Below are 18,689 nucleotides of genomic sequence, written 5' to 3'. Positions count from 1 at the left end.
ATTCTTTACCCGTCACTTGCTTTGTTGTATCAGATTAGGCTTCACGCACAAATTTACAAATCGCCGGATTGCGACCACCTACTCGCCGAGCGGTCGCGCGCTCCAATCAATCAAACAGTGCCAATATGCTCAATCTCGTAGCCTTGGTCTGAATGACCCTTGCTTTGAGCCAGCCTCGCAGGGAAGCGCGAAGCTTGCAACCGACCGAGTTTCTCAAGGCAGACCATCAATACCGTTCGCGGAAATGTCAAGGTACTTTAATGAAGAGTGTTGCGAACCAAAGACCAAGGACATCCCACAGTTGAAGCACCTGAGCGGTAACCATGATACCGGTTATTTAATTAGACCATCAGGACTTTTGGAGTGCCGTTAAGGTATTGTTGCGAGCAACATATCACGGCCACACTGCTCCATTACCTTACACCAAGATCCTCTCGACCGCAATCGTGCAGCAGTGCCGCTATTTCCTGCCTTTTCTTTCTACAAATGACAACACGATTACTATCCGTATTCCGTACAGGCCTCGAGACTGGCTTGTGAAGGATGAATCTTTTGAAACTTAGTTTCAAAAAGATATTGTTGACCCACAACAGTGACAGCACTCAGGCGTCTACAGACCATTCGTATGACGGCCCTATCAGATTTTGATAGTGCCGTTGCCAACGCTTAAGATCCTCAACATCCCCAATATCATCACAAATGATACAGACTGCTGTTGTGTACTGCACTTTCTGATGTTGGAAGAATACAGATCAGGCAGCGGGCATTCTTGAGGTATTCCAGAGCGAAGATTGTGCCGTAACTCGCTGCTTTGAGACTCCTGCAAACGCCTTATTTTCTTTTTCTCAGTGCGAAGATCATAGCCTTGTAACTCCGCCATAAGTTTCCACACACCCGTAACACCTCGATCAACAGTCAGCAGATGATATCGGTAATGCAGACGAGCATCCAACCCCCGCGTCGTCTCCTGCTCGTGGGCGAGAAGATCCAAAAATTCCATTTGTGCCAGCTCACGTCTTAGCTATCCGGCAAAATTCAACATCACACCAACCTAACTTAAGGAGCTTTCTTCGGCTCGAGACCGAGACTGAGACCTTGCCACAAGCGGATGCAATCCTCTGCTCACATCAGTGCTCTGCATTGATCTGTCATGCGCTACATGATGGGTTCTGTCTTCTCGCTACATCGTTGTCAATTTTACACGTAAGTCGGGGTAAATAATGAACTACCAGGCATCAGATACCTCAAAATGCACGAAGTGCAAGTGTCAGCCGTGTTGTATGTGGTAATGTAAGGCAAAGGAATGCCTCTTTTCCCGGCTCACAACTAAAATGCAAATCTTTTCACTGACTTCTCAAGCGAACCACTCGATCAATTGTTCTTAGGGTCAAGTATCCTCCTTCCTTCAAACAAATCTTCAGTCCAAGGCACCACAAAGCCACAAGTCGTTCACATGCACCGATGTTGTCGTTCACGGCTGAGCCGCCCTCCTGTACGTACAAATGCGCGCTCTTTGCGAATCTCGGCATACCTGTCACAATGCAAGTCATGGTAACCGCTTATCCAAGTTCACATTACTCTGTCCTTCCCAATGTATACTCATGCATTGAACAGAGGAAACGATCCAGACGTCGAAGTGGTTCGGAGAGGAAGAGTCCCTTCAGCAAGACCACAGGCCTCTTGTGTAACGACTACACCGTACTTCAACTTGATGTCTTTCCAAGCACTCACTGCATAACCGCAGAGTGCGTTCCCGTCTAGAGCATATCAGCATCTGATGTTCTTCAGGCGAGCTTTGAGGATCCGTTGCGAGCAATCGCTTCTTCTGATACTCTTCGTTTCCTCTACTCGAAGTTGCGCTCCTCCTCCGTTGAATCGATTACCCCTAAGCAACCCTTGTGGAATTACGTTGGTCATCGGGTTGTTTCTTCCCCATTAGTTACTCGTGACGATTAGCTGATTTCGTCCCATCTGCCTCAGCCCGAAAGCAACCGCATCTTGAAGTTCAGTTATGCTGGTCGAGTCAAGATTCTTGTGGTATATTATGTCCAAGTATTACCTCGCGTATTCCGTGGCTACACACCCAGAAGTTGTTATGAACTGACGTGATGGTGCGATTCTCAGTCGTCAGCAAATTTCCAGAGACTCCAAGGGAACCAGGCAACAGTTGTTCCAGCAGGATCAAGTTAATAAGCAGATGTACTGGTCCGTACGTTTGGCTACTGATACAAGCACTTGTGGTTGAAAAATTCAACATGGCTTGGGATTTCTACCAAGTATAGCAAGCAAGGGGGAAGATCACATGGAAGAACTATGAGCTACCCCGGCATTGAGAGACATATTTTTGCCGTTGAAGAAGAAAACTTCCAAAAGGTAGGTCTTAGAAGTAATGTCAAGTGAGCTCAACGATCAATCCGCGCAAACCTTGATAGTTTCGTGTAGCTCAAACCCCGTATATTCATGAAGAGTTTGCTTATCACAAATGCCAATACAGTGTGAGAGCAAGGTAACTGAATGCTAACAGTTCTCACAACCAATCACAGAAGATCTCGTACAATTCAATATCACGTGACCTAGTCCACCTCGTGTTTAAAAATAAATGCGAGGAAAAGGACGCTAACGTTGCTGCTAGCGACCCCAATGCCAAGACATCGAAACGACGACCGGTTTGTTTGTTCCATCCCTTTTCGAAGGAGCGACAACGAACAAACGCTGCCTCATCCCCCGCAAACAGACTCAACCTCACACTCGCTACTGCCTCTTGCCTTTCTCCCTTCCCTTCGCTATTGCCAAAAATTTTAACGAATTTCGATACCTCCGTATACCCGTGCACATTCTTTTCGCCTGCCGACTGCTTGGGTGACCTCCATCCCTATCCTACGACCCGATTATCTTTCCGGAATAGCAATATCCATATTGGCGACACAGAGGTGTATACAGGCTATTCACTATGGGTTTTGGAGACTTCGATTCAATATGCCACGCTGCTGCGGTGCCAGTATGTTCGGTGGTGGGACATTTCTCGACAACATCGAACTCTTTTGGAATCGAGGCGGATTGCTTTGCGCGTAATATTGAATTGGCCAACACCATAATATTCCAAGGCGCTGCATCATTCATGCATATTGTTGCGCTCATAATGACGGTTATCATGATCCTTCATGTGCGGAGCAAATTTACTGCAGTTGGTATATTGAAATCCATCTTTCAATTTGTGTGACTTGAAGCTAACTCTGAATTTGCAGGCCGCAAAGAAATCATCGCATTCTTTTATATATACATGGGCCTAACCTGCGCCTCTCTCATCCTCGACTCTGGTGTTATACCCGTTGGTAGCGACGCATATCCATACTTCGTCGCCGTACAAAATGGCCTCACATCTGCTCTAGCGGTTTGCCTGCTTATCAATGGTTTCGTTGGTTTCCAATTATACGAAGACGGTACCACACTCTCAGTCTGGCTTCTCCGCCTCGTCAGTTTCGCATTCTTCGTCATTACCTTCATGGTTTCGTTGGCAACATTTAAGACCTGGGCAGGTTTGAGCCCGACGCACACCTTGGGTCTCTTCGTCGTTCTTTACCTTGTTTCCGGAATTGCGCTTGCGGTCTACATCATCATGCAGATCATTCTCGTAGTAAACACCCTGGAAGATAGATGGCCACTGGGAGATATTGCTTTTGGGACTTTCTTTTTGATCATCGGCCAGGTCATCCTGTACGTTTTCAGTACCAAAATCTGCAACGCAGTTCAGCACTATCTGGATGGTCTCTTTTTTGCGACGATCTGCAATTTGTTAGCTGTTATGATGGTTTATAAGGTACATCCGTCTCTTTGGGGCTGCGCGAACAATACTAACGTGCTTCTAGTATTGGGACTCAATCACTCGTGAAGATCTCGAATTCTCTGTCGGCACTAAGCAACACAACTGGGAAGTTAAGGAACCTCTAATGGATGATGATCGGAGAACCACCATTTATCAAGATGAAAATTCCGGAACCTTCAGCCAGCAACAAGCACACGGACGAAATTCCAATTATGGTGGTTTCAACTACTAAATAAGGTCCTTTGTCACAAATGTTTTGCACATGTGGCGTCGTATAATATCGAGCACCATTAGACATCGAATGAGTTGGAGCATTAATGCATTAGCGGGGATTGGCTTCCTGAATCAACATTTATGGCGCATTATTAGGATTGGTGATTGGATAGCTTGTTGTACAGCACAGGATAAAATTGTTGTAATCACGGATTGGATTGGCAGGGCGTTCTCAGGACTGGTTGGACTGGCGTTGACTGTAAATGAAGGGTGGTTCGATATGAAGAGCGATAGGGACCTTAATACATATATTTACCGCTTATTCCTTCATATCATTATGTGCAAGCAAACTTTTTGGAAGTGCAATATTACGTCTTGATCCAACAAACGCTAACTAATCACTGCAATCAGTTACAGATTAAAAGATAATAAGAGAGTCGCATGAGGTTTAGATGCGCGCGTAGACTGAAATGATTCTCTCGAAAGCGACCAAAGGGGTCTTCAGGATAAACTGTCACCTTGAAGCCCCAATCACCTTGGCCGATGATGCCATGCAACATGTGACTTAGATTTCTTTTCCAGAACCTGGTGCTCACATGTCTAACATCGTTGAATTGATGGCGAGCTGATAATGGGCTTACGAAATATTAATATAGAGCTTGAAAACATGTTCTCTGCACGGGAAGCAGAGTGAAGCCTTTCAAAAATTCTTTACATTTTATCTATAGTACAAGTAGCAACATCCGTTTCCAAACACCACCCCGATTATTTAATCATTTTTGCCTTTCCCTCCACCAGTCAGAGTCTCCTCACTATCAGTGACCTTCCAGCTAAAATCTGTTTCTCCAACTAAATCCCTCACAGCCTCAATCAACTTCTGCAAGTCGTCGTTGATGAGACTCGTCGCAATCTGACAAACAGCATAAGCGCTATATCCCGGTTCCTCCACGTGTCGAGCATCGAGAATGCCGCTGTCGAGTGCTTCAAGGCTTTTGCTCAGGTCAAAGGTCTTGGGAGATTCGAAATAAGGGGGAAGAGGCGAGCCTTGAGTCACGGAGTGTGAGAGGAGAATCAGCGTAGAGGTCACGGAGTGAGATGTCGGCGCTGCACGGTCGATGAGTGAAGTGAGGTCGTTTAACCACGCTCGTCGTGCTGCAGGATTTATTGGCTCGTCGCTTGGGTGATCATTCTTTGAGGACCATGATTGCGTTGCGTAGCCAAGTAGAGAAAGGTAACTCATTATACTGCAAAATATGTGGTTAGCATCGGCGTTTAACTACTTAAAAGTGGCTTACTTAGTTGTGCGGTAGATTATTTCTTCATAGCTTTTCTGTGTGTATGTGTGAGGACTTGCAGTCACATATTTTGGGTGATACTCACTCTAGGAAACTTCCCACCAATAGAGATCTCCCACTTTTCCCAGTCAGCGTGTTCTACAGTCGATTAGTTCTGTCCGTATAATCCGTAGGTTCGAAAGACCTACGCTGCAGTGAAGGCAAAAGAAGAAGCAACTTTCCGAAGATCTTGTATCGAATCTTCTCAAGTTTTCTTCCAGGAGACGTTATAAGCTCCATGTCGCCTTCAGTACCATGCATTCTCGACCAAATGGTTGAATGCATCGAGGAATTGTAACTTGCTAACAGAAAAATCGTTGACCCCAGGTCTTTTCGAAGCCATGACCTGCATGTCTGTCAGCATGTTTATGCTCCACTATGTTGACTTTTGTAGAGAAAAGATGATCTTACCTATCCGAGATAGGGTATGGAAAGATGGTCCAGAAAAACGCAACAAATGAACCTCCAGCAACGCATGCCAATCGATATGGACCAAGCAAGTATATCGGGTAGTACGGCTGGCCATTGGAAGTTGCCTGCGCAACACCAAGTTGGCGCACTTCAAGCTCATATCCTATGATTAGTACTTGGGTGACGATGCATACCAACCATATCGGAATGAAGCGTGGATATTTCAAGAATCCATACATCTCTATGAATATGAAGAGCCAGAGGAACACAATAACTCCCGCTGTCTTTTGATCCACAATATACCAGATAACAATGGAAAAGACCCTAAGATTATCTCATATTAGCACACTGTATCAAAATTTGGATAAATGAACTTACATAGAAAGAGCAGTCCCAAGAATTCTTCCGAAAAATCCGAACATTGACGAGCCACTCGTTACGTTCATGCCAATGGCAATAATGACTTCAAATGGTTAATGTTTGTTGATGATATGCTCACCAAGGTTGACTTACTCATAGCCCAAACGACTGACATGTATAGTTAGCAAATATTTCCAAAACAATTTCCAGTGCGAAAAGGACAGGCTACTGACGTCTCTGTTCAATGAAAAAGCGCTGGCTATTCTTCAAAAAAGCAACAATACCGACAGTCAATGTAGCGCATGCTACACGGAAGCCGAAAGACGACTCTGTGGATCCAAGGAATTTAGGAACCTTTCTCAACCCATTTCCAAAATGTTGCCAGGGGCTCTGTGCCGGAAGATGTTCTGGGTCTTTCCTTGGGCCAAAGCCGGAACCCATATACACATTGGGACTTCCACTCTCCATGGAGTCAGGTGCTGTAAGAACTATTAGCATCAATCGACATAATAATTTGGCATGAAGGGGGCCAGTCACCTTCCCCATCGAGACTAGAGTCCTCTCTTCCGATTGATAATATCCACTTACGAATCCGTCGCTGGCCTGGGAGAATAAGCCGATTCTTCTTCATGGTACCGTCCGCAACCTTCTTCTCGGCATATTCCACCATTTCGAAAATTGCCATACCGACAGAATATAGCTAAATTCAATCAGCAAGTTGGCACAGCCTGGAGGGCGGCGAGCACCTTCTCATTCAGCAGACTTTAGTGTACAACGACTTCAACAGGGGAAACTCACCAAAAATTCCATATATAGAATCAAAAACAGTTGTTGTTGATCCTCGGACCGCTGGATGTTATCGTCTTTGGTTGAAACAGAAACCGGGGACTCCCTTATGGTGTCGAAATGATCTTGATCTAGTCCTCGATCTCTCGCCCATATTTTCACGGCTGCGCCACGGGTACCATAGAACTCCTTCATTCGATGCCGCAAATGCTGAGAAAATTCCGGATCACCGGGTTTAGGTCGCGTACCATTTGACTCGACATCCTCTTTCTTCTTCGGCGGGCTGATGATTCCTAGAAGCAGAGCTGCGTGCTCTATCCCCTCATCCATGGCGGCCATGACGATGGCAAATGGCTCGTGCAAACATTTCATCATTTCGTTCCAGACCCTCTTCTCCTCCTCCTTGGTTTGGCGAAGTTTCTCTCCTCCTTCCACGTGTTGATCATCGGAGGGCTTGACCCAACCTCGCTTTTCTGCAACGCGCTCGAATATGTCGATAATCGTGGTAAGTCCCACAAGAGGGATCAGAATTTTACGGAAGAGAACGAAGATTTCATCAAGGTGATCTGCGTTCAAATTTCCCCAGGCAACCTCCCTCTTACCAAACGCTAGGTCACCATACAGCTTCCCATGTAACCCCTTTAAGCCGTCAATCGCGGCCTTGAGCGCCCTGGCTTCTGGAGATTTTGGTCGTGCAGCATTGTCTCTATCTTCGTCTGCTTTCTTACCTTTCTCCCCTCTCTTGTTGTTGGTGCCTTCGTCGGAAACATACGGTGAAAACATATCACTCCGCTCAAGACTCGCAAGATAAGCCGTCTGCGCTTTTCTGGTCAGATTTAGTGAGATCCAGTCAAGGAAAGCTTTGTGGCCAACTTACAGCGTTCCCCTGACGGCTTGAAAGTAGCCTTCAAAATCTTTGAAAACCACTTTCCTGGACGTCACAGGTATAATGAACAGATTGACCGCGGTTGCCAATGCAAAAGCTGTGAGAAAAGCAACAAGGAGGCCTAATACAGCGTCAATACACATTAAAGCGACCAACGAGTGAATCTAGTCATAGGCGTAAGAAGGTAATGCAATGGTAGACTTACTTCTAACAAAAGACTCGACCTGCGCTATACTCGTGAAAAGATGGCCATAAACGAAAGCTACATTGGTAAATATACTATACTAGAAATCTTTTAGCGACTGCGCAGCTGTTATTGAAATGTAAGTTTACCATGATAACAGGAAACTGCAACGCTGGCATCTTGGCTCGTACAGTATTGACGAAATATATATTAGCAAAGAGCCATATTGCGCAAACAGCTGATTGTGACGAGTTGTATGGCTCTATGGAGTTTGCTGAACTTGTATTTTGCCGCGCTTTGAGACCAGTCCAGATCCCAAGAAGGCTGAGGGCTGCACCAACGCACACGGCGAAAACATTCATGATCATAGTTTGAAGATATTTGGCTCTAGGCATAATAGGAAGAGAAATCACAGTAATGATTGGTACCAAATACCCAATTGTGCCATAATAAGTGGATACATTCCGTGACTGGTAGAAAGCCTGCCGATATCAGTATTAGTGTTATTATATAAGTACGATTTGGTCAACACTCACTATACCAATTGTAGGTGCAACACTCCCTCTATACTCGCGTTAGCTAACACACGACTGATGAGGCGTAGGGATCGGGATTATTACTTGAACATCATCAAGATAGTGCCCACATCTAGGCCTAATTTGCTCCATATCTTCTTCAAACGCGATTGAACCTTCTCTGATTCTAGCTCCGCAGACCCAGATGTCGTATTAGGCGTTGACGAGGCATTTCCCCGTCCATCATTCTTGATACCCTCGTCCATGGCAGGTGGCACATCGTCGTCTTTACTGTTTCGGTTGATTGTTGTCGCTGGCGCGTTGCTAATGCCGGCCGCGTTGCTCATTTTCGTCACGTGAATCTGATGGAACAGATGTCCAGCAGTACAAAAACAAAAGATGAGATGGCAGCACAATTAATCAAGTGATTCAAGTCATACTGGAAAACGATAATGATTTTGATGAGCTGGTCGGAAGCCTCGGACCCTGAGACTCTTATTTTGATATTAGCTCCTGTTACGCTGGCTGGCGCGAAGGCTAGCGAGTTTAGTTCGTTTGTTCGAGGAGCGACATTGACAGCTGAAACACGACATGAGTAGTACTCGAGTAACAAAATATACGAATTTTTACTCAAATGCGGCTTGCAATCTCACATTGTCTAAAGCAAGGTATGCGCAGGGTACAGGACGGTCCAGTAACCAACCCCAGTTGTATATTTATTGCTTGCATTTCCTCACAGCGCAACGGCACAAATATATTCGTTGTATGGTATGAAAGACGCTCAGGACAGATGAAGATGGAATGGAAAAAATCCCTTGCAAGTCGAAAGTCGCTCGGCACCAGAAAAATAAGAGAGTTAACAGAGTGTGGGAACCACCCCTAAACAAGATTCAAGTATCGGGCTGAGGATGTTGTATAAAGTCATTAATATATTACAACGATATAGTATACATTCGAGGACTAATTGAAGTTAAGTGTTGTACATCTCGGACCAGTACTAAAGATATATATCCCCAACGCCGCACCAATGCAATGGTCTAATTCATAAAAGCATCATGCATGCCCACTGTTCGAAGGGGACAGAGGGTGTTTCGAGTCATATCTATCGAGCTCACTTCCATCTCCCGAGTATCCGATCATGTCCCGATTGTCGTCAATTACACGGGCATACTCGATTAGAAGTCTGAACATATAAATCTAAATAAGAAGTCAGACACATTGGTCGCATGAAGGAAACGGGAATTATGATACTCACTTCGATATCCTCTTTTCGTAGAACCTTCTTCGCCCATTCACGTCCCTGGCGCCCTAATTTCCTGCCCTCAAAGTCGTGCCGCGGCATGTAAGGCTGGTCGCTTGCTTTCGCTCTTTTCCCAATACCGATAAAGTAGGTCAAAATACTATACAGGTCGTCATATCTGTTGTCCATTGGGATAAAATGCCTCCAGGCGAAGAGTCTCGAATCGTGCCATTCTCGGAAAATGGTACTCTTGATGCCCAAACTCTTACTTTCAAGGAACGCGTGCCACCGTCCTGAGAAAGAATGCCCATCCACATCCACGACAAACTTGGATTCGAATTGCTGGCTCAAAGTCGTCATGTTCTTGTAAGTCCAGACACCATCATAAAAGCCGCAATCCGGCACACAGGCAAAAGCTTCTGTGAAGCCAACATCTGTGTGGTCGAGCGCGAACTCGCTGGGTTGATAATGTTTGAAGTTGACGTAAGAGCCTTGGTTGTTGGGGTCCTCGGTCATGATGAGAACCTCTTTGCCAACCATTTCGGTCCCATTAGAGGTGAGCACAAGCCGCTGGCGATGCATATCTCTCCAATTCTCAGCGGTATTCGTACCGCCTGAAGTGACGCCCCGCCAAATCATAGTATCATTCTTATCATCCCAATCGTAGTCGTACTTAGAATCATATCTGTATCGAACGTCATCGGCGTAATACATGTTGGCTGGGAACAATATATCATTGTTGACATTAACCTTGCATTCTCCAAATATAGGGAGAAGACGTTTGCTGGCAATTATGGTGCTTGGGGCAAAGAGAAACCCATGCTTGCCCTGGACTTCGGGTCCCACGGTACAAAGATCAGAAGATCTGTTGAAATTGGAAACGAAACCACCCTGAGGGTGCTTATACAATGCTTCAGACGAGCTCAGATTAGAATTGGGATCGCGAGCGTGAGAATCTGGAGGGCAGCCTTCTTTCGCGATCAACATATACTGCTGGCCATGTTTGGAGAACCACTCGGGGTCGATCACAACCGGAGCAGTGTCATTGTCCTTGAGTAGTCCTTCCATGTTGGTAGTCCATTCGGCTGCTGCATCTGGCGCTACATGCCTAGTAGCTCTTTCGCTCTCGAGGAGTTTTTGCATGTCGTCCCAAGGAACGACCACTCGAGGCTGGTCCAATCTGTTCATAGCAATGTCCATGTCCGGTAAATATTTGACGAAAGGTTGGACCATTTTGGCCATTATCTCCACTCGCCAGTTCTGGTTCGTAAGTCTCCAGACCTTCTTGTTTCGAATGTGAAGACCAGAGACACCCCCATGCTCCTCTGAACTCATGTGTCCTGCCAGGTTTCTGATCTCGAATGGGTCAATCCCCCAGAATGGCCGTAGGTCATCCATAATCTGGTCAAAGTCGTCTACGTTGTAGACATTCTTGTCTCTAGCCATTTTGTACCAATCGCGGAATCCTGGGGGCGGATGCCGGCCATATTTCCTCCTATACTTTGCGACCGTCTCCCTAAATGTTTTTGATCTGCTCTCATCATAGATTCGGAAAGCTTCATCAGCGTCTCGCATCAAGTCGAGAATTGGATGCTGGTCGTTGACAGAGGCATGCTCCTCGAAGACCTCATTGTCATGGTACCATGAGGGCAATTTTGGCAGCTTAAATAAGAGTTGTTATTAGCATGGATTCTTGCAGTAAGTGTAAGCTCGCTTACATTTGGATCTGATGGCGTTTGTTGGCCGTTCTGCTTCCCAGGTATCGGAATTGGAATTTTTCTTATTTTCGATTTGACATCCGTCCCAGAGACTAATATTATATTGACGATAAAAACAGTGACCGAGATTGCAACAAGCAATGTGAAGAAGCGCTTCTTCCCCGGGTCAAAGCCCGCCATTGCTGGCTCGCTGGCGCAAGTTTGAGAAGAGAGGAATCGAAGGGTGACTGCAGCAATGGCATGCGCTCAGGGGGTTGAACGGAAGCCTGCGTCAAGACCGAAGAATGAGGTTCATACAGTGGCGCATTCTCGAAGCATGGCAGTGTTCACCAAACTACCATTTTCATGTAGAAGTCATAGATAGGAAAGGATCTGGACAAACAAATATACAGGAAAAAACATATTAACTAAGAGTACATGTGCTCCGTACACATTTCGTTCGTGGCGCATTAATCGCGGAACATGGCCTAGTGAGGAATCCAAGAGACGCTGCTTTAGACTCCATACAAATAGCCGTCGGCATCGCATTCCAGCTGACCTTGCTGGCTCCGAGCTTGAAGCACGAACCGCCAATAGCGGCGCCGCAAACAAAATTTGGACTTGGAAGCTGGTGTCGCAGACCATCAGTCAAAGAGACTGAGAGAGACTGCGAAGTTATCTCCCACCACCACAGCCATGCCTCCTCGACTACCAACAGTTCAGGCTTTTCGCAGGACGAGGCCTATTCTACCCTTCGCTGCAGAATCGTTCCTATCCCCTTTCCTCCAGTCGCGCCAGTCATCCATTCTTTCAAACCTGTCCGACAATGCAGGAGCGTACAACAAACGTATTCGTCGTGGTCGTGGACCCTCGTCAGGAAAGGGCAAAACGGCAGGGCGTGGCCATAAAGGACAAAAGTCTCGTGGAACGGTACCGGCGCGGTTCCAAGGAGGTCAAACACCACTGGAAATCGTCCATGGAGTGAGAGGATTTGAGAATCTGTATGCGGTCCAACGACATCCTTCGAATAAATAATCGATCGACTGACGTTCTATTAGATTCTCGGTTGATATGTCCACCGTCAACTTGAATCGAATCCAGGAGTGGATAAATCAGGGCCGACTCGATCCAACAAAACCGATTACGGTCAAGGAATTGGCCGAATCGCGATGTCTCCATGGAGTAAAGGACGGGGTGAAGGTTTTGGCAAGGGGAAAGCAAGACTTGAAAACACCAATAAACTTATTGGTTTCGAGAGCATCTGCGGCCGCTATCGAAACCATTGAAGCTGCTGGCGGAAGCGTTACCACGAGATATTACACGAAACAGTCTATAAGGCGTCTTCTGAAGGGCGAGTCGGAATCCAGCTTCGTACCACTTTCTCAATCTTTCAGTAAATCGGAAACAGAATCTAGCACAGGCGCTGCAAACACGCCCATCGCATCCCCCTTTTTATATCGTTTACCGGACCCGACCAGCCGAAAGGATCTGGAATACTATCGAGATCCAGCACATCGAGGGTATCTCAGTCACCTGTTAGAGAAAGGTCAAGGCCCAAGTTTGTTTTTCAAGACCCCGGGAGTTGGAGTTCGGAAGAAGACGAAGAAGCCAGGAGAGGCACAAGCCGCAGAGAAGAACAGGCTGTGGTAATTGATCCTCATATTGTAGCCCACCTGTATGTATATTTGTACCATTACACCAGTTACATCAAGTGCAGGACGGCGTCCGGTTTCATTCTCGCGCCCTCTTTGAGTACATCAGCAAGCTTCGGCACGTCCATCACCTACTATGCCACTCCGCCAAGGGTCACGAATTCCTGCAAGATAACTCGAAGCCAAAGTTTAGATCAGGCTTGGATCTGTAGTTTCTAGCATAATGTGATAGACATATGATCTAAAACTCCTATTAATAGCCAAGGAGTTCACAATCCAGGTAAGATGACAATATATTCCATTGTTTAAAATAGTAGAAATTCTAAGAAGTCAATATTTACGCAAGGAGAAGTGTCAGGAATCCTGTATATTAAACTCTGATTAATCTCGATGTAAATATATTACTCGAAGCCATATCATTCCTGATACCGTGGGACACTATAGGTAGACATATTTTTTTCTGCCTTGAAAAATCATGGAGAAAAGGATGATAACAAGTAAGGAGCGCAATGGCGATGACGGCTGTCCGAATTTCAAGACTAGTTAGCAGACATCTCCGGTATACCTTTGCTCTACTTGCCGTCAATCTACCAGATATATCAAACACCTATACTTATTATTTCCTTCAATATCGACGGAATAATTACGACGAGATAAAGCCAATCCGGGCGGCGACAACCTTTCTCAAAGAAGAGTCCGGCGACATTCATCTCTCTAAAGTAGTTGACAAGATCATCAACACCAAAGATTGAAAAACCTACAGTAAAGAAATCGGCTCCAGCGTAACCAGAACAGCAACCTCAGAAATTGAATATCGTATATTCGATTGGCACGTCTTTATCTGTCAAGCAGCATGCCTCGAGCAAACTCTAATGATCTCAGGTGGCTGTCGTTTGTAATGTCTACTTTTTCTAACAAATCTGGGACAAGGTACCGATTTATGCTCCCGATATCCATAGCGACCGTGATAGCCTCTTGATAATCTCGCTTTGCCATCGCCGAAGGTAGTGATTCCCATAAAGTATCCCAGAAAGCAGACTCTAAGACGTTTTTGACGCTCCTCCCGCTCTCATCACCCGCTTGTTCGTCGAAAAATATCCACTTTGAATCTTTCATATGGCCCAGAAAACTCTCATATATACCGAAAATACAAAATCCGAATGCTTCACTCTGTGCTTCATCAAAGTCGATGACTCCATTAACACGCCCTTCTACATCAACTATAATGTTAATTTCCACAAAGTCGTGGTGTGTCAGGACTGGCGGAAGCTTGTCTAGAAGATATACCTTTTCCAATAGAATGGATGCTTTGACCAAGAAACGAGGCTCAATATCTCCCAGAGAGGTGTTTTTGGCTAGTTTTTCTAGAACGTGCCTGGCAGTCTTTGTCCAGGAAGTCGAGGAGTATGTCGACGCAGGCTGGGGCCAGAAAGCGGATTTTGCCACAAACTGCGCCAGCTCTGTGATAGTCTTCAGCTGCCTTCTCAGTGGAAAAGCATGTTTGGGAAAGTGTTGGAGAATATGGACCTTTCCAGGGATAAGCGGAGACACGTAAACTGGCAGAGCGAAATCGCCAAAAAACGTGTTAGTTGGGACCAGATTGCCATATATAGCCTGGGCGAGAGTCAAAACGTCTTCATTGAGCGCTTCAAGTCTGAATTGGATAATTTTCTCCTGGCTTAAACAAACAAGGGTGTAACTTGTTGCGCCTTGATTTTCGACGGGTTCTATGTCTGTTGCACCCAGAAGCCGCTGAGCATACTCAAGGCAATTGTCCGATGTTAGGCTTTCACTGACCCCCTTGCCCGATTTTGCGAGCGCCTTGGGAACCTTAATCGCAAAGAACTCCGCTATCCACTCCTTTTCCTGTTCGAACCATGCCTTTGAGCGTTCCTCTTCTCCTAACTCGGTGCTTCCTATGCTGTGATCGCTCAAACGTTCTAAGGCTGATAATAATTAGCTCTCGTCTTGATATATTTGTCAAGGCAACTCAAAATCCATGGCGTATTCGTCCCTTTTGCGGTCGTGTAGTAACGAAGAATCGATGAAATGTGGTGGACGAGCGAAAAGTGTGACTTGGGGAGCAGGGTCACTTTCGCTACCTATTTCCAAGCAAACCAACAATAGACCTTGAAGCGATTGGCCTGGATAACAATTTCATGTTGGAACAGGAAAGCGCCCAGCCAATGCCGAATATCAATATGACGGTTGATAAGAAGTGGTTGTAAAAAACAGAAGTTAAAGCTGAAGAAGGCTTCGAGAAATCTCAAGCGTCTGGAGACTAGATTATATGACTGTATGTCATCCGAGCATGCGGACGTCTAGAGATGATCTACATATGAACACTGGGTTTTGCTGAATTTTTGTACTGACATGATGTGACAGATCATGGATTGTTGAGAGATAGCAGCAGTACCTAGCTGAGGACTTCACAAGCCAGGTGCGGTAAACTATAATGTTGAAAATGGTAGAAATTCGAAGGTCTTGATTTCCAAAGAAGAAAAGAACCGAGTATTTTACGAGTAGCATCCAAGTACGATATAATTGTAATGTGTTCTCGCAGCCAGGAACGTTATCTAGGTCTCAAAGTCCTCAATCACTTCACGTCTCGAGCATCATCACGTAGTTCGGACGGTAAGACAGGGGCATGTGCTTTTAGACAGGGGTTGTTATGCCGGGTCGGATTAAGCGCGCCTTCAGTGATCGCATTCAAGCTTGGAAGCATGTACTTGTTTGGAGAGATTCTGTGTCGCATCCTTCCTCGTGTGTACACGTTTGACATTGCATGTATCTAGTCGTCGTCCTATCAACACACTACCAATACCTCGAAAAGTAGGAATGTCGCTGTTCGGATCGTCTCCAGAGGAGCCTGCTCCAATCCGCAGCTCTACCACCAAGCCCCGAAACACGCTATTCGACGACAACGATAGTCCAGCTCCAGCATCGAAGTCTACACTGTTTGCAGAAGACGACGCTCCATGGGGAATGCCCACGCCCAAAAAACCTGCTCGTGGTGATCTAGTAAAAAGCTTGCTCGATGGCGCCGACATTCCGGATAGCTACGTTGACATCTTCGATAGCTTGCTGAAGGATGATGCTCTGAGCAGTGGTGGGAAGATTAGTGCCGATGGAATTACCCATACTGTGAGAGCTGGAAATCTGGATGCTGCTTCACAGGATCGGATTGTAAACTTGGTTACTTCTGGCGGGCAAACATCGAATCTGAACAGGAACGAATTCAATGTTCTGCTGGCCTTGATTGGCCTGGCGCAAGAGAATGAAGATATCACACTCGATGGTGTTGACGAACGTCGACGGAGTCAGTGCAATTTCACGATGGTGTATGTCACCAGAGTATTTGCTAACCAGAATGATAGATCTGCCTGTGCCCAAAACCCCAAGTTTATCAACAGCAGCCGCCTTTCCGAATGCTTCAGAGCTTGCCGCGAAACCACCTCAATCAGTGTCGTCTTCCGCAAGCGAAACTCTACGGAGTCAGAAACCGAAGACACCGCGCAAGCCGTCAATGGACTTCCCAGAAGCCGACCCATGGGCAAGCCCTGCCCTACATCGAGGCCATAGTCATGAACAAGGTCTACCAAAGGCTAACGGCGGGACGAGTGCTGTCGAAAGCAATGGAGCACATGGCCCTACGCGAACGACGAGTAACTTTACCACTGCTTCGCAAAGTTCGCCGAATGGAGCGTCTCACCTTTCTTCACAAGCTGCCCCTACAACACCTGCGGCGGGTGGAGGATGGGCATACGACGGCGCCGAATCATCGGCCACGCCTTTTGGCACCGAGACCGACCCCTCAATCGGAGGCGATGGATTTGGGATATCTGGCGGGGATGGCGATCGTCCAATCCAAAATATCCCAACCAGGTCTTTTGGAGGGGGTCGCGTGAGTGGGGTCGGTGTCGAGGAAACAATATTAGTCACGCTGTTACCTGAGAAGGAGGGAATGTTCATGTTCCAGCATCATAACTATCAAGTTGCCAGTCCACGAAGGGGAAGCAAGGTTGTCAGAAGGTACAGTGACTTCGTTTGGCTATTGGACTGCTTACACAAGCGATATCCATTTCGACAACTACCTCTTCTTCCGCCAAAAAGAGTTGGAGGTATGTTTTTTTTCATTTACATTAACGCTCCTAGGAATAACAACACGATTGGTGATCGGCGAGGCTTCTATCTATATGGCAAGTGCCACTGTCTACAATACAATCGAATGAGTATGCGAGGGTTAGCGTAAAACCTACTACTCGTTAGATCAGTAGACTTGGCGATGGTCGAGTTGTGATATATATAATTTTTCTGAAATAGGGGTCTCGTCAAAACGCTGTCTTGGTATTTCTTAAATTCTGATTAACTTTCCAGTCAATGGCAACCATCTCGCTGCGGACAGCACGTTCATCGAAAAACGGAGAAGAGGACTCGGCAGATTTGCGAATGCTCTTGTTCGGCATCCTGTGCTAAGCCAGGAACAGGTGAGGTTCTTCAAGAAACACGCTACACTTGGGGCTAATTAATATACGCAGTTAGTGATAATGTTTTTGACTGTACCAACCGTGAGAAACCTTGTCCTATTCATATACAGATATAGTGTGGCTAAGATGAAAGCTAATTAGCACCAGGAGCTTGCTGTATGGAGGAAGCAGGCAACTATCTCGGTTCAAGAAGAGTTCGCTGGCAAATCTCTCCCCCCTGGACTTGAGGACTCTTTATCCCCAACACTTCATGAACTGTTCGAAACGAGTCGCACTGGTATTCGCCGGTCTGCTGATATCTATATAAATCTATGTAACCTTGTAGATAGGCTTGCAAAGCGGAACGAAGGGCTGGCCGCAGACACAAATCGTCTTGCCCTTTCCCTGCAGTCGCTCACAGATGTTTCACAAGACACTTACGCTACCGATACCAATGATGTACCTCTGTTGAATGGTGGCCTCCAGTCAATGGCTAAGCATCTCTCCAACAGCCAAAGTCTCCTCGAAGACGAAGCTCGTGCTTGGGATTTAGGCGTTCTCGAAGACCTCAAAAGGTGAATAGTCTCAGTATACAAGATGGGCCGAGCGTTCGCTAACAACATGATGATAGACAGCGAGATAGTCTAGTAAGTATGCGAGAAATGTTCGACCGCCGGGATCGTTATGACAAGGATAACATTCCATATCTGGAGAAAAGAATACAAAACAACGAAAACAAGCTCGTCGCGATTCGGGCGAAACCAGAGAATCTGATGAAACCTGGGGAAATTGAGAAAGTCACCGAAGCAATCATCAAAGTAAGTTAAAACCCCACGGTTAACATTCGTACTAACAATTATATAGGATAAGCAATCGATCGTTGCACAACATGCTCGTGGTGTTTTTGTCAAAGAGTGCATTCGAGATGAGTTGATGAACTTTCAATCCTCTCAGTATCATGTCAGCCGTTTAAGTCAAGACTGGGCGCAGGAGCGCGTCAAGTATTCCGAACTGCAAGCCGATAACTGGAAGCAATTACAGGAGGAGGCGGAGGCTATGCCGCTGGGAGAATAATGCAGAGAAGGAGGAGGAAAGCTATTTGTACGAAAATTGGTAAAGACT

At 46.2% G+C, this 18,689-nt stretch overlaps 6 protein-coding genes across 6 annotated transcripts; 3 read left to right on the top strand and 3 right to left on the bottom strand.

Moving 5' to 3' along the window:
* Window positions 1-2,950: 2,950 nt before the first annotated feature.
* GLAREA_00703 (uncharacterized protein) lies at window positions 2,951-4,055 on the top strand (the record flags this gene model as incomplete). Its single annotated transcript, XM_008085461.1, has 3 exons — window positions 2,951-3,188; window positions 3,246-3,817; window positions 3,867-4,055. The coding sequence occupies 3 exons, from the start codon at window positions 2,951-2,953 to the stop codon at window positions 4,053-4,055; spliced, it is 999 nt and encodes a 332-aa protein (XP_008083652.1).
* A 750-nt stretch (window positions 4,056-4,805) lies between these two features.
* GLAREA_00702 (uncharacterized protein) lies at window positions 4,806-8,859 on the bottom strand (the record flags this gene model as incomplete). Its single annotated transcript, XM_008085460.1, has 15 exons — window positions 4,806-5,280; window positions 5,332-5,366; window positions 5,417-5,469; window positions 5,520-5,716; window positions 5,782-6,105; window positions 6,160-6,244; window positions 6,295-6,309; window positions 6,375-6,620; window positions 6,730-6,841; window positions 6,940-7,753; window positions 7,805-7,934; window positions 8,019-8,097; window positions 8,147-8,479; window positions 8,534-8,561; window positions 8,618-8,859. The coding sequence occupies 15 exons, from the start codon at window positions 8,857-8,859 to the stop codon at window positions 4,806-4,808; spliced, it is 3,168 nt and encodes a 1,055-aa protein (XP_008083651.1).
* Window positions 8,860-9,565: 706 nt separating this feature from the next.
* Window positions 9,566-11,650, bottom strand: GLAREA_00701 (uncharacterized protein; the record flags this gene model as incomplete). Its single annotated transcript, XM_008085459.1, has 3 exons — window positions 9,566-9,709; window positions 9,768-11,414; window positions 11,471-11,650. The coding sequence occupies 3 exons, from the start codon at window positions 11,648-11,650 to the stop codon at window positions 9,566-9,568; spliced, it is 1,971 nt and encodes a 656-aa protein (XP_008083650.1).
* Window positions 11,651-12,145: 495 nt separating this feature from the next.
* GLAREA_00700 (Ribosomal proteins L15p and L18e) lies at window positions 12,146-13,099 on the top strand (the record flags this gene model as incomplete). Its single annotated transcript, XM_008085458.1, has 2 exons — window positions 12,146-12,450; window positions 12,508-13,099. The coding sequence occupies 2 exons, from the start codon at window positions 12,146-12,148 to the stop codon at window positions 13,097-13,099; spliced, it is 897 nt and encodes a 298-aa protein (XP_008083649.1).
* An 839-nt stretch (window positions 13,100-13,938) lies between these two features.
* On the bottom strand, window positions 13,939-15,262 carry GLAREA_00699 (Protein kinase-like (PK-like); the record flags this gene model as incomplete). The annotated part of the gene is made up of 2 exons (XM_008085457.1): window positions 13,939-15,047; window positions 15,220-15,262. 2 exons carry the CDS (start codon window positions 15,260-15,262, stop codon window positions 13,939-13,941), a joined length of 1,152 nt encoding a protein of 383 aa, XP_008083648.1.
* A 677-nt stretch (window positions 15,263-15,939) lies between these two features.
* Window positions 15,940-18,641, top strand: GLAREA_00698 (PX; the record flags this gene model as incomplete). The annotated part of the gene is made up of 7 exons (XM_008085456.1): window positions 15,940-16,420; window positions 16,479-17,222; window positions 17,479-17,588; window positions 17,640-17,669; window positions 17,736-18,142; window positions 18,199-18,385; window positions 18,432-18,641. The coding sequence occupies 7 exons, from the start codon at window positions 15,940-15,942 to the stop codon at window positions 18,639-18,641; spliced, it is 2,169 nt and encodes a 722-aa protein (XP_008083647.1).
* Between the last annotated feature and the right edge of the window lie 48 nt (window positions 18,642-18,689).

The sequence above is a fragment of the Glarea lozoyensis genome (genome assembly GCF_000409485.1).
Source record: "Glarea lozoyensis ATCC 20868 chromosome Unknown GLAREA3, whole genome shotgun sequence".
NCBI lineage: Eukaryota > Fungi > Ascomycota > Leotiomycetes > Helotiales > Helotiaceae > Glarea > Glarea lozoyensis.
The sequence above is the reverse complement of the archived record's forward strand: the minus strand, read 5'-3'. Positions and strand labels throughout refer to the sequence as shown.